We start from the raw sequence: 15,771 nt of genomic DNA on the forward strand, positions 1-15,771 counted from the left end.
GGACCGGGAGTGTCTCTAATAATTTAGCTGGTGCCCTTGATTACATTTAAGCACCTCACATCTCTTTTTAAAAATGTGTTCATGGGATGTGTGTCTCGTCTCTCACCTCTCATTCTTCTAAACGCTGGAGAATATAGGCCTGGTCTACTCAATCTCTCATAGGACAATCCCCCCATCCCAGCAATCAGTCTGCTGAATTTTCATTGCACTCCCTCTATAGCAAGTTTATCTTTCCTTCCGTAAGGAGACCAAAACTGCACACAGTACTCCAGGTGTGGTCTCACCAGGGCCCTGTATAATTGCAGTAAGACGTAAATACTCAAATCCTCTTGTAATAAAGGCCAATAAACCTATTGCTTTCTTAATTGCTTGCTGCACCTGCATATTATTTTTTTACGATTTGTGTGCAAGAACACCCACGTCCCTCTGAACAGAATGTTTCCCAATCTCTCACCATTTAAAAAATATCTGCCTTTCTATTTTTACTATAAGTGTCTAACTTAACATTTCTTCACATTATATTTCATTTGCCATGTTCTTGCCCACTCACTGAGCCTGTACATATCAGTTTGAAACCTATTTTCATCCTCCTCACACTAACATCCCCAACTAGCTTTGTAGCCTCAGCAGACTTCGATATATTACATTTGGTCCCCTCATCGAAATTATTGATATAGATTGTGAATAACTGGGGCCCAAGCATCGATTCTTGCAGCACCCCACCAGTTACAGCCTGCCAACCCGAAAATCACCCATTTATTCCTACTCTCTGTTTTCTGTCCATTAACCAATCCTTAATCCTTGCTCGTATATTGCGCCCAATCCCATGAGCCCTAATTTTGTTTAATAATCTCTTGTGAGGCACCTCATTGAATGCCTTCTGTAAATCTAAATACACCACATCCAGTGGTTCCCCCTTATCTATCCTGCTGGTTACAACCTCAAAAAACATTAACAGATTTGTCAAGTACAATTTCCCTTTCATAAATCCGTGTCGATTCTGCCCAATCCTGTTATTAATTACTACGTGGTTAATAATAGATTTTAACTTTTTCGCAAGTCAGGACTACCAGTAATGCACGGGTTAGATACAGTGTAAATCTCACTCAATTCTGTCCCCAACACTACCTGAGTTGGTGCAGAGTAAATCTCAGTCTACAATATCCCAAACACTCCCAGGGCAGGTACAACACAGGTCAGATACTGAGTAAAGCTCCCTCTACCCCATCCCACCAAACACTCCCAGAGCAGGTACAGCACAGGTTAAACATAGAGTACATCTCCTTCGACCCTGATTCAGCCATTCCTTTGCAGGTACAGCATTTGTTAGATATAAAAGTAAATCTCCCTTTACACTTTTCTATCAAACACTCCCAGGGCAGGTACTGCATTCGTTAGACACTAAGTAAAGCTCCCTCTATACTGTCCAAATAAACACTCCTAGAACAGCTACAGCACAATTCAGATAGAGTGTCATTCTCTTTCTAATCTCTCTTTACAATTGTGCACAGTTTTTGGTCACCTTATGTATGGAAGGATATACTTGCCTTGCTTAGATACAGAGTAAAGCTTCCTCGAAACTGTCCCACCAGACATTCCAAGGACAGGTACAACACAGGTTAAATGCGGAGTATATCTCCCGCTACCCTGTTCCAATATTCCAGAGTAGATCCTGCATTGGTTAGATATAGAATAAAACTTCCTCTACACTGTTGCATCAAATCACAGGGCAGATACAGCACGGAATATATACAAAGCAAAGCTCACTTTACAATGTCGCATCAAACACTTCCAGGGCAGGTACAGCACAGGTTAGACACAGGGCACATCTCCCTCTACCCTGTCCCAACCATTCCAGGGCAGGAACAGCATGAGTTAGATACAGACTAAATCTCCCTATATACTATTGCACAGGACATTCCCAGGGCAGGTACTGCATTGGTTAGATATTAAGTAAAGTTCCCTCTGCACTGTCCAAATAAACATTCCAAGGGCAGGTACCGCATAATTTAGATAGTGTAATTCTCACTCTATTCTCTCACTACAATTGTACAGGGCCTTGATGAGACCGCACCTGGACAGTTGCATAGTTTTGGTCTCCTTATCTAAGGAAGGATATATTTGCCTTGCTTAGATACAGAGTAAAGCTCCCTCAACACTATCCCACCAGATATTTCAAGGGCAGGTACAACACAGAATAGATATGGAGTATATCTCCCTCTACCCTATCCCAACCATTCTAGGGCAACTACAGCACAGGATAGATACAGAATAAAGCTCCCTCTACACTGTCCCATAAAACACTCCCAGGGCAAGTACAGCATGGGATAGATACAGAATATAGCTCCATCGACACTGTCCCAACAAACAATACCAGGGCAGGTACAGCACGGGTTAGATACAGAGTAAAGCTCCGTCTACATTGTCCCATCAAACACTCCCAGGGCAGGTACAACATAGGGTAGATTATAATAGAAGAAATAGGAGCAGGAATAGGCCACTTAGCCCCTCGAGCCTGCTCTGCCATTTAGTAAGATCATGGCTGATTGGAGCAGAGCACACGATCACTTTCCTGCCCGTTCCCCATAAGCCTTTATTCCCTTATCGCTCAAGGATCTGTCTATCTCCGCCTTTAATATATTCAATGACCCAGTCTGCACAGCTCTCTGGGGCAAAAAGTGAATAGATTTACAACCCTTGAGAGAAGAAATTTCTCCTCATCTCAGTTTTAATTGGGCGGCTTCTTATTCTGAGACGATGTCCCCGAGTTTTAGTATCCCCTGTGAGTGCTAATATCCTCACTGCATTCAACTTGCTGAGCCCCCTCATTATGTTATATGTTTTGATAAGATCACCTCTCATTCTACTGAACTCCAATGATATACGCCCAACCTACTCAACCTATCTTCATAAGTCAATCCCCTCATCTCCGGAATGAACCTAGTGAACCTTCTCTGTACAACCTCCAATGCAAGTATATCCTTCCTTAAATTCAGAGACCAAAACTGTACGTAGTACTCTAGGTGTGGCCTCACCAATCACCTGTACAGTTGTAGCAGGACTTCTCTGCTTTTATACTTTATCCCCCTTGCAATAAAGGCCAACATTCCATTTGCCTTCTTGATCACTTGCTGTACCTGCACACTAACTTTTTCTGTTTCATACACAATGACCCCCAGGTTCCACTGTAATGCAGCACTTTACAATTTTTCTCCACTTAAATTATAATTTGCTTTTCTATTATTTCTGCCAAAGTAAGTAACCCCACATTTTCCCGGTTATACTCCATCTGCCAATTTTATGCCTAATCAATTAGCCTGTCCACATCCCTTTGCATATTTTTTATATCCTCTTCACAATATGCTTTCCCATCCATCTTTATATCATCAGCAATCTTTGCTACATTACACTTGGTCCCTTTATCCAAGATTGTAAATAGTTGAGGACTGAGCACTGATCACTGCAGCACCCCAGTCGTCACTGTTTGCCAACCGGAAAATGGGCCATTTATCCCGACTCAAATACAAAGTAAAGCTCCGTCTACATTGCCCCATCAAACACCCCTAGGGCAGGTACATCATGGGTTAAATACAGAGTAAAGCTTTCTCTACACTGTCCCATCACAAACACTCCCAGTGCAGGTACGTCACGGGTTAGATGCAGAGTAAAGCTTCCTCTACACTGTCCCATAAAACAATCCCAGGGCAGGCACAGCACAGGTTAGATACAGAGTAAAGCTCATTCTACACTGTCCAATCAAACACGCCCAGGGCAGGTACTGCTTTGGTGGGATACTAAGTAAAGATCCCTCTATACTTTCCAAATAAACACTCCGAGGGCCGGTACAGTATAATTTAGTTACAAGGTAATCCACTCTCAAACCTTGCTGTACAATTATAAAGGGCCTTGGTGAGATCATACCTGGAGTATTGTGCACAGTTTTGATCTCCTAATCTAAGGAAGAATATGCTCGCCTTGCTTAGATGCAGAGCAATGCTCCTTCGACACTGTCCCAAGCATTCCAGAGTAGATAATGCATTGGTGAGATAGAGTAAAGCTCCCTCTACACTGTCCCATCAAACACTGCCAGGGCCGGTACAGCATGGGTTAGAAAAAGAGTAAAGCCCCCTCAACATTGTCCCAACAAATACTGCCAGAGCCAGTACAGCACAGGTTAGACATGGAGCATATCTTCCCCAAAAAACTCCATGGCAGCAACAGAACGGGATAAATACAAAGTAATTTCTCCCTCTACAATGCTGCAACAAACACTCCCAGGGCAATTACAACATGGGTTAAACACAGACTAAAGCTCCCTCTACGTGACATATCAAACACTCACAGGGTAGTTACCAAGTAACGTTCCCTCTACTCTGCTGCATCAAACAGTGAGGTGAAGTACAGCACGGTTTAAACACAGAGTAAATCTCTCCCTACCCAGTTCCAAGGCAGGTACAGTACAGGTTATATACAGAGTAAAGCTCCTTCTGCATTGTCCTGAAGAATCCCAGGGCAGGTACAGCAAGGGTTCGTCTCAATTTAAAGCTCCATGTAGGCTGACCCATTAAACGCTCCCAGGGCAGGACAGCACAGGTTAAATACACAGTAAGGATCCCTCTACACTGTCCCCCCAGACATTCCCAGCGCATGCACAGCACAGGTTAGATAGAGAGTAAAGCCCCCTCAGCATTGTCCCATCAAACACTGCCAGGGCCAGTACAGCACAGGATAGACACGGAGTATATCTTCCCAAAACACTCCATGGCAAGAACAGAACGTGATAAATAGAGAGTAATTTCTCACTCTACACTGTCCCAACAAACAATCCCTGGGAAGGTACAGCACGGGTTACATAAAGATTAAATCTCCCTCTCGCCTCTCCAAACACTCCCAGGCTTGGTACTGCATTGGTTAGATACAGAGTTAATCACCCTGTACGCTGTCCCATCAAACACTGCAGAACTCGTATAGTACGGGTTCGATACAGAGTTAATCTCCCTGTACGTTGTCCCATCAAATGTTATTAAATGGGGAAGAGGCTCGGGAGTCCGTGTGAACACTCCTGCTCCAATTTCTCATGGTCTTATGTACCCAGCATGCCCCGCGGGGGGAAATGCCGCACCCAGACTACAGGAGCTCGGTGCGCAGGCGCGGGCCCTGGCTGTGTTTGGAGCATGCGCGGTGCGTATAATGGCAGAAGCGACATGTTTTGGATAGGCACCTCAGAAGTGTCCTCTTCAGCGGGACGGAGCGGAGTAATGGACCAGCGGGGAGCCGGGGAGACTTCATAAACAACCCGTGCCCGCCGCAAGCCCGGAATAATAACCGGAATATCGGCGGTTGCAACTTCGAGGCTTTCTCCGGGTCACAGGCACAGGCTAAAGGTGGCCATCTTGGTGCAGGAGGACATGTTTAGCGTTCCGCCATCTTGATTCAGTGAGTAGCACAGCGCATGCGCGGCTATCTTGGTGCAGAAACAAAGTGAATGATGTCAGTGTCTGGAATTGAACCCAGCCAGAGTCAGTACCTTCAGGGGAGGGGAACCAGTGAGTGTAGAACTGAACCCAGCCAGAGTCAGTACCTTCAGGGGAGGGGAACCAGTGAGTGGAGAACTGAACCCAGCCAGAGTCAGTACCTTCAGGGGAGTGGAACCAGTGAGTGGAGAACTGAACCCAGCCAGAGTCAGTACCTCCAGAGGAGGGGAACCAGTGAGTGTAGAACTGAACCCAGCCAGAGTCAGTACCTTCAGGGGAGGGGAACCAGTGAGTGGAGAACTGAACCCAGCCAGAGTCAGTACCTTCAGGGGAGGGGAACCAGTGAGTGTAGAACTGAACCCAGCCAGAGTCAGTACCTTCAGGGGAGGGGAACCAGTGAGTGGAGAACTGAACCCAGCCAGAGTCAGTACCTTCAGGGGAGTGGAACCAGTGAGTGGAGAACTGAACCCAGCCAGAGTCACTACCTTCAGGGGAGGGGAACCACTGACTGACTGGTTGGTGCGGAGCAGCATGCGCTGGTTGGGTTAGTGCCCCGCGCCGCCTCGCCATTGGCTGCGGGCTGAGTTCAGCGGGAGGGTGGTTGGCGGTCTCCGCTCGCAGCTTTTGAGCTTGGCGGGCCGGCTGAGGCGGGGCAGTGTTGTGCACAGGCGCGGGGCCAGCCTATTGTAGGAGATTGGCTGCAGACAGACGAACAGACGACGTTTTGCCGCGGCCGCAGAGGATGGATGAGCAGCACGTGCAGCCTCCCTGCAGACTCACATACTCACGGACACGCGCGGGCGGGGAGATTTGGCCGCCAAGTCGGCGGGTGTTGGTTACGGGGTACCTTCGGGGGGAGTAGGCCTTGGTTACTGTCGGGGGTTGTGGGGAGTTTGGCCGAGGTCCGCCCGCCTCGGGGAGCAGGGAGCCACAGGGGCGGGGCTTCCTGGACGTTACGATGCTTTCCATTGTCCCGCTGCAGGTCAGGGAGCATGCACGGCGGCCATCTTACTGCAGGGAGCAGGGGCAGGATAGGCACCAGTGACATGAACACATGAGAACATCAGAAATAGGAGATGAGTCGGCCCTTTGGCCCCTCGAGCCTGCCGCCATTCAATAAGATGATTGCTGCAGCATCTGGGGTGGTTCTCCTTGGAGCAGTGAAGGTGCAGGGCAGGTTTAACAGAGGTGCTCACAATCGGGAAGGCTTTAGATTGAGTCAGGGAACAGAGTGGTTCTCCTCACACAATCAGACAAAAGTTACAGCACGGAAGGCCATTCGGCCAGTCGAGCCCTTGCCTGCTCCCAGCTAGTCCCACTGCCCTGCCCTTTTCCCCAGTCCTGCAAATGTTTTCTTTCAGATACTATCCAATTCTCTTTTGAAAGCTGTGATTTATTTTGCCTCCAGCACCCTTTCAGGCCGTGCATTCCAAATCCTAACCACTCGCTGCACAAAGTAGATTTTTCTTACGTTGCCTTTGATTCTTCTGCCAATCACCTTAAATTCTTCCCCTCCACCAATGGGAACAGTTTCTCTCTATCTACTCTGTCCGGACCCGTCATGATTTTGAACACCTCTATCAATTCTCCTCTCAACCTTCTCTGCTCCAAGGAGAACAACCCCAGCTTCTCCAATCAATCCACGGAACTGAAGTCCCTCATCTCGTGAATCATTCTTGTCAATCTTTTCTGCACCCTCTCTAAGGCCTTCAAATCCTAATGTGCGGTGCCCAGACTTGGACACAATGCTCCAGTTGAGGCCAAACCAGTGTTTTATAAAGGTTCATCATAACCTCCTAGCTTTTGTACTCTGTGATGTCCAGGATCCTGTAAGTTTTTTTAACTGCTTTCTCAACCTGTCCTGCCACCTTCAGCGATTTGTGCACAAATGCCCGCAGGTCTCACTGTTCATGCACCCTCTTTAGGAATGTAGCCTTTAGTTTATATTGCCTCTCCTCATTTAATTAATCACGCTTTTCTAATTTTATTTCTTAACTCAGATTCACGGCCTCATTTTATTTCTTCCCCCGAGCCCCGCAACTTAATCTGTCAGCATAATATTCTCGAGTGGTGATTGATTGCCCTGTGAACTAACAGGAAGAGAGGTCGTAGGGCCAAGTGAGCAGCGTGCTCTGCAACCAATCGTGTTGCTTGAGGGGTGGATCCTGAGTCGGACTGTCAAGTGAGTCTGTGTTAACCCCTGTTAAGCAATTTATCTTTTAAAAGTTAAATCGAGATTTATTTTGTTAACAAAACAATTTAACATTTGTCAGTATTTTGTTTTCCTAAATTTCCTATTATGAGTTTCAGACACTTCAGTGCCAAGTGGACCAGGTGTATAAAAGTCATTCATTTCCCTCTTTCCTTGTTGCTGTTTGTTATAGGGACAGAGATTGATTTCCCCACATTATGCATTAGTAGTAGTTAAAGTAACATCCTTCCTGTTGGTAGAGCATCACATTCTGTGCTGGGTGACATGGTTGGTGGCATCAGCCTTTAAAATACACATCCTCTTGTTCAGATCTCTCCAGGGTCCCACCCTTCCCTATCTCTGTAACCTCCTCCAGCCCACCAACCCTCTTAATAGTTTGTTTCTTTGGAACAGAGGAGGCTGAGGGGAGAACTTAATGAGGTGTATAAAATTATGAGGGGCCGAGATAGAGTGGATAGGAAGGACCTATTTCCCTTCGCAGAGGGGTCAGCAACCAGCTAAACATTTTATCCAGTACGTAGCAAGCCCAACAAGAGAGGGGGAAGTTCTGGACTGAGTAATCGTGACTGAAGCTGGGCAGGTTGAAGTGGTATCGATGGGACAGCATTTTGGTGCTAGTGATCATAATTCAGTTAGATTTAGGGTAGTTATGGAAAAGGACAAAGATAGACCAGGAATAAAAGTTCTCAATTGGGGAAAAGCCAATTTACTAAGCTGAGATGTGATTTATCCAAATTGGACTGTAAACAGCTACTGCAAATGGTGAGAGATTGGGAAACGTTGGTGTTCAGAGGGACCTTGGTGTCCTTGTCCACGAATCACTGAAAGTTAATATGCAGGTACAGCAAGCAATGAAGAAAGCAAATGGTATGTTGGCCTTTTTTACAAGAGGATTTGAGTACAAGAGTAAAGACGTCTTACTGCAAATATATAGGGCCCTTGTGAGACTACACCTTGAGTATTGTGTACAGTTTTGGCTGCTTACCTAAGGAAGGATGTACTTGCCATTGAAGATGACAAATAAGTTTCACCAAACTAAATTCCTGGGATGGGAGGATTGTTTTGTGAGGAGAGATTGCGTAGACTAGGCATGTATTCTCTAGAGTTTAGAAGAATGAGAGATGATATCATTGAAACATACAAAATGCTTATCGGGTTTGACAGCATAGATGCAGGGAGAATGTTTCCCATGGCTGAAGAGTCTAGAACCGGGGTCACAGTCTCAAAATAAGGGGTTGTCCATTTAGGACTGAGATGAGCAGAAACTAATTCACTCATTAATCTTTGTAATTCTCTACCCCAGAGGACATTGGAGGCCCTGTCTTTGAGTATATTTAAGACAGAGATCAATACATTTCTGTATATTAAGGGAATCAAGGGATATGGAATAGTGCAGGAAAGTGGAGTTGAGGTAGAAGATCAGTGGGGATCTCATTTAATGGCAGAGCAGGCTCGAGGGACCGAATGGCATACTCCTGCTCTGAAATCTTATGTTAATGGCGCTACGTAAATGAAAGTTGTTGTTGTCTGTAAAGGAAGGAGAAATGGTGATGGGTCAGGGAGAGCATTTGATCAGAACTGGGAGATATGGCAGATGGACAGCTTATAGGGAGCGATAGAGTGAGGGAAAGGAGCGAGAGTGAGAGACCAGGTACACAAGAAATTAACTGTAAAGTTGGGTGGGGAAGAGAAGGGGGGAACTGACAGCAGACAAAATGAGGCACAATGGGAGAAGGTAGAGTAATAAAAGACATATAGAAAATAAAAAGACTTGCATTTATTTCGCATCTTTGACGACCACCAGATGCCCCAAATAGCTTAACAGTCAATTAAGTTATTTTTGAAGTGTAGTCGCCATCATCATGTAGGAAACACAGCAACCAATTTACAATGTGATAATGACCAGATAATCTGCTTTACTGATGTTAAGGGAAAATATTGGCCAGGACATCGGGGATAACTCCCCTGTTCTGCTTGAAATAGTGCAATGGGACATTTTACATCCACCTGAGGGAGCAGACGGGGCCTCGGTTTAACATCTTATCCGAAAGACAGCACCTCCGACAGTGCAGTAGTCTCTCAGCACTCCACTGGAGCATCAGCCGAAATTTTTAAGTTCATGTCTCTGGATTGCGACGTCAACCCACAATCTTGTGACCCAGAGGCAAGTGTGTTACCCACTGAGTCACAGTTGACACAAATACTGACATAGTTAGAGCAGGTTAGCTCAGTTGGTGATGTTAGATGATTCATTTATCAATGCTCAGATAATTTGTCTATTCCTCAAAATCAGTAACATTTTGGAACGTTCAGGTCAAGGTTCACAGATTAACAATAAGAAATAGGAGCAGGAGTAGGCCATTTGATCCCTCGAGCCTGCTCTGTCATTCAATAAAATCATGGCTGATCTGATCTTGACCTCAACTCCACTTTCCAGCCTGCTCCCCATAACTCTTGACTCCCTTATAATTCAAATTTCTGTCTATTTCCCCTTTAAATATATTGAATAACTCAGCCTTCACAGCTCTCTGGGGTAGAGAATTACAAAGATTCACGACCCTCAGAGAAGAAATTCCTCCACATCTCCGTTTTCAATGGGCGACCTCTTATTCTGAAACTATGCACCCTACTTCTAGATTCCCCCATGAGGGAAAACATCCTCTCTGCATCTACCCTGTCAAGCCCCCTCAGAATCTTACACGTTTCAATTAAATCACCTCTCATTCTTCGAAACTCCAATGAGTACATGCCCAACCTTCTCAAGCTTACTTCATAAGACAACTCCTTCATCTCAGGAATCAACCTCGTGATCCTTCGCTGAACTGTATCCAATGCAAGTATATCCCTCCTTAAATACGCAAACAAAAACTGTACACAGTACTCCAGGTGTGGTCTCACGAATTCCCTATACAATTGTAGCAGGACTTCTCTACTTTTATACTCCATTCCCCTTGCAATAAAGGCCAATATTCCATTTGCGTTCCTGATTACTTGCTGTACCTGCATGGTAACTTTTTGTGTTTCATGCGCAAGGACACCCAGATCCCTCTGTACCGCAACATTTTGTAGTTGCCATTTAAATAATTTGCTTTTTTATTCTTCCTACCAAAGTGCATAACCTCACATTTTCCCACTTTATATTCCATCTGCCAATTTTTTTCCCACTCACTGAGTCTGTCTATAATCCTTTGCAGATTGTTTGTGTCCTCCTCACAACTTGCTTTCCCACCTATCTTTGTATCAGCAGCATATTTGGCCGCAGTGCACACCGTCCCTTCATCCAAGTCATTAATATAGATTGTAAATAGTTGAGGCCCCAGCACTGATCCCTGTGGCACGCCACTAGTTACAGTTTGCCAACCTGAAAATGACCCATTTAATCCCGACTCTCTGTTTTCTGTTAGTTAGCCAATCCCACATCTATGCAAAATAGTTTACCCCCAACCCTGCGAGCTCTTATATTGTGCAGTAACCTTTTATCTGGCACCTTATCGAATGCCTTCTGGAAATCCAAATACACAACTGCTGATGGTTCCTCTTCTTCCACCCTGCTCGTTACATCCTTAAAGAACTCTAGCAAATTTGTCAAACGTGATTTCCCTTTCATAAAATCATGCCGTATCTGCTTGACTATTATGATTTTCTCAATGTCCTGCTACTATTTCCTTCATACTGGACTCCAGCATTTTCCCAATGATAGATGTTAGGCTAACTGCTCTATAGTTTCCTGCTTTCTCTCTCTCTCCCTCCCTTGTTGAATAGGGGTGTTGCATTTGAGGTTTTACAATCCACTGGGACCTTGCCAGAATCCCGGGAATTTTGGTAGATTACAACCAATCTATCCACTTTCTCTGCAGCCACTTCTTTTAAGACTCTAGGATGCAGGCCATCAGGTCCAAGGGACGTCCACCTTTAGTCCCAATAGTTTGTCTCGTACTTTTTCTCTAGTGATAATGATTGTTTCAAGATCCTCGCTCCCTGTGACCCCTTGATTATCTATTATTATTGGGATGTTTTTAGTGTCTTCCACCATGAAGACCACACAAAATATTTGTTTAAAGTCTCTGCCATTTCCCCGTTTCCCATTATTAATTCCCCGTCTCATCCTCTAAGGGACCAACATTTATTTTAGCAATCTCTTCCTTTTTATACAGCTGTAGAAACTCTGACAGTATTTATCTTTCTTGCCAGTTTATTCTCAATCTATCTTCTCCCTCTTTATTATTTTTATTAAATCAGTACTTAAAACTACACAGCAGAAGGAAAGAATGTTCCATAGGAGCTAGAATTGTCTCTTCTGAATTTCGATCCTGCACTTACAGTGATGACTTTTGTAAACTCCTTTTGCAGGGTGTTAGAAGGGGAGGATTTGAAGGAGGGAAACTCAAACTAAACATCACGTCAAGATCAGATAGAGTCACTCGATTCATCAGGACTTGAATATCATCGTCCTTTGAAAGTGGAAGGAGAAATGTTTTTTTGTTCTGTCTGTGGGGAAAGATTACAAACATCAGTTTGACTAAAAAGCACTGAGACACACACACCCGAGTGAGAGTGTATCAGTGCACTGATTGTGGAAAGAGCTTTAACCAGTCACACAGCCTGAAAAACCATCGCACCATTCACAGCGGGGAGAAACAGTAAACGTGTTGTGTGTGGAGGAGGCTCCAACTGATCGTCCAACCTGGAGAGACGGAAGCACACCCGCACCACAGAGAAAACATGGAAATGTGGGGACTGTGGGAAGGGATTCAGCTACCCGTCTGCGCTGGAAATTCATCAACGCAGTCACACTGGGCAGAAGCCGTTCACCTGCCTCATGTGTGGGAAGCGATTCACTCGATCATCCGAACTGCTGAGACACCAGCGTGTTCACACTGGGGAGAGGCCATTCACCTGCTCTGAATGTGGGAAGGTATTTACTGTGTCATCCAGCCTGCTGCGACACCATCGTGTTCACACTGGGGAGAGGCCATTCACCTTCTCTGAATGTGGGAAAGGATTCACTCAGTCATCCGACCTGCTGGCACATCAGCGAGTTCACACTGGGGAGAGGCCATTCACCTGCTCTGAATGTGGGAAGGGATTCACTGTGTCATCCAGCCTGGTGAAATACCAGCTTGTTCACACTGGGGCGAGACCGTTCACCTGCTCTGAATGTGGGAAGGGATTCACTGTGTCATCCAGCCTGCTGACACACCAGCGAGTTCACACTGGGGAGAGGCCATTCACCTGCTCTGAGTGTGGGAAGCGATTCACTCGGTCATCCAGCCTGCTGAGGCACCAGCGAGCTCACAAGTGACTGCAGTGGTTGGATTCTGCTATCATTGCTGCTGTTAATCACATCCCGACTGAATCGTGTCCATTCCGACAGTTGAAGTGTGTTTCTGATGATAATAACCCTAGAACGGGGCTGGAATATAATATTTTGATGTTTCAATAACACAGTGTGTCGACATTTAATGTTCCAAGTTAAGAGGAGACTAATTGATGTCCTGTTATTGACTGCACCATTTTGGGGCCTTTTCTCCTTTCTAACTCTGGATTATTTCAGTTCTCATGCCTTCGGTTACTCTCGTAGACAAGTGCCAGTTCCCCATACCTTCCAGAGTGCCGCTCCTCGCCTTGCTATTGAGGGAAGGTGTCGATAACATGCCTGGGATCACTAAACACAAAACCCTGTCAGTGAATCCCTTTCAGATACTGGACTCAGCGTATGCCCCACAGCTTCTCTCTCACTTTCGATCTGTGAATGGAGTATCACGCCTGCAAACCTGGGTTCAATTTAAATTTGAATCCACTTAAGAAATGTATTTAAGCAAATACAGATCACATGAATTAATTGGCAAATGTTTTGAGTCAACTAGATGAACACGTAACTGCATCCCGGCCCAATATTCCAGCTCTACATTCACAGGAGAAAGTCTGTTATCAAACTCCTCGAGTAGACTGAATAGAGAACAATGCTAACTCTAAGAATATCTAGCATCTGTTGTAAATATCTTTCAAATCCCGACTGATGCAATCTGGCGTTTTCGTTTCAGTTGAAGTGAATGGAAGATGATAGGGGTGTTGGCATAGGGAACTCAGTTAATTCAGCTTCTGAAAGGTGTCCATGTTTAGTTCATTCCATATCTGGGAAAATGTGGTTGTTATCATTAGAGAGAGATTTCACTGAGCAACAGTTAGTGTTTGCAACCAACTGGCCGTGGATATTTTCATCATCGAATATTTAGATTAGAAATATTATGTTAGAATATGAAGAGTTCAGAGACGATTGGTTTGTGCTTGCCACAGGAAGACCAGTGTTTTACCTGCTTCTAACGTTGTTGATGTATATTGAAGAAAATGCAGACTTGTGTCTCTGGACTATGCCATAGCCAAAGACTACCATATTAGGCAATGCCAATTCCAGTTGGATAATAGGTTGATGGCATAGCAAAAGATCCAGCAGTTAAAACAAAATTATCTCCAGTTATCTGCAGACATCGAATGTTGCAGCATGCTGACAAAGTTGGACTTAAGAATTTAAAGTATTGAGTTAAATTATTGGGATCGATTGTTATAGAATTGAATTGTTGTAGAATGGAAAAGTGTTGAAGTTATGCTAAACTTGTATCGAACCTTGGTTAGACTTTCTGTGTGCAATTCTGGTCACCATATTATAAAAAGTATATGGAGGCACTGGAGAGGGTGCAGAGAAGATTTACAAGGATGACACCAGAAAGGCAAGCGTATACCTATCAGGTAAGGATGGACAGGCCGGGTCGCTCTTCTCTTGAAAAAAGGAGTATAAGGGGTGACCTAGTGTCTTTAAAATGATGAACGATTTTAATAGAGTAGACACAGTGTTTCCACTTGTGGGGACCAGAATATTTAGAGGTCACCAACATAAGATAGTCACCAAGAAATCAAATAGAGAATTCAGAAGAAACCTCTACCCGGAGAGTGGTGAGAATGTGGAACTCGCTGCCACAGGGAGTGGTTGAAGCGAATAGTATCAATGTATTAAATGGAGGCTAGACAAGCATATGAGGGAGAAGGGAACAGAGGGTTATGTGGATATAGTTAGATGAGGAAAGAAGGGAGGAGGCTCGAGTGGAGCATAAACGCCGGCATGGACTGGTTGGGCCTAACGGCCTGTTTCTGTGTCGTATATCCAATGTAATCCTATTGTCCAGGACACACTGCTCGAAGGGAAAGATAAATGACTTGCATCCAAACGCAATTGTTACTTTGTCTTCTTTGTAAAATGACAAAATCTGGGCATAATTTGTTTGTGAAATTAAAATTGATTTTATTTATATATATATTGCTAAGCGTCGCTGGTCAAACACATGGGAAGGTAAATGTAGCTGAAAATTGAGATAATTAAATTTTATTTTTGAAAAAGTCCCGTCTCTGTGGTTCTGTCCAAACTATGTATTCAGAAATAAGTTTTTGGGGGCGACTGTTATGATAAAGGTAACTAACATCCTTCCTCTTGTAGACTGAATTGCTCTCTGGCATATTTTGGAGAATAAAAGGCCCAAGAAGAGGTTCGGTTAAATAAAATTAAACAAAGAAACTGGGTCAAAACTTGGACAAAGTGGGAATGTTTGTTCGATGTTTAAAGACAGTATGATAATATTGTATTTGAAAGTAAAGTTCCTCCTGGATCATAAATGAAATGGTGAACACTGTATAAAATGTAATGAGATGAATTGAGTGAGGATATAAGAGGAAAACAGGATAGTTACATCTCCAAATAGAAATGTTTCTTCACTCATTGTTCCTGGGCAAATTGTCATAATTCACCTGCGCACAATCTGGTGTTAATGTAAATTCTTGTTAAAGTCAGGGAAGTGTAGGAAATAGCTCATATTTCTCTGAGATGTTTGTGTCATTGCCTATACTGAACAATAAAAAAACTGAACTTGATCGCCTGGCTACTACCTGAGACATCGAAACCATGCAGAGGGAGATGAGCAAAGATCTTCAGACACCCCACGATCTTTTGAGAAGATCACCTCAAATGGCTTGGATCAGATGTCACATGTGGCATGATACTGGGATACCGCTGCGTGTGTGTGAACGAGTCTCAGG

The 15,771-nt window shown here is 44.5% G+C and overlaps 1 protein-coding gene across 1 annotated transcript in view; it reads left to right on the plus strand.

Annotated features, from left to right (window-relative positions):
• LOC139235418 (zinc finger protein 271-like) overlaps positions 1-15,771 on the plus strand; it is a 95,387-nt gene that overhangs the window by 12,431 nt on the left and 67,185 nt on the right. The window contains exons 3-4 of the mRNA XM_070866542.1: positions 12,221-12,306; positions 12,389-12,976. Coding sequence (XP_070722643.1) covers positions 12,221-12,306; positions 12,389-12,976 — 674 coding nt within the window. The remainder of the gene's footprint in view (positions 1-12,220; positions 12,307-12,388; positions 12,977-15,771) is intronic.

This window comes from Pristiophorus japonicus, chromosome 23 (genome assembly GCF_044704955.1).
Source record: "Pristiophorus japonicus isolate sPriJap1 chromosome 23, sPriJap1.hap1, whole genome shotgun sequence".
Taxonomy (NCBI): Eukaryota; Metazoa; Chordata; class Chondrichthyes; family Pristiophoridae; genus Pristiophorus; species Pristiophorus japonicus.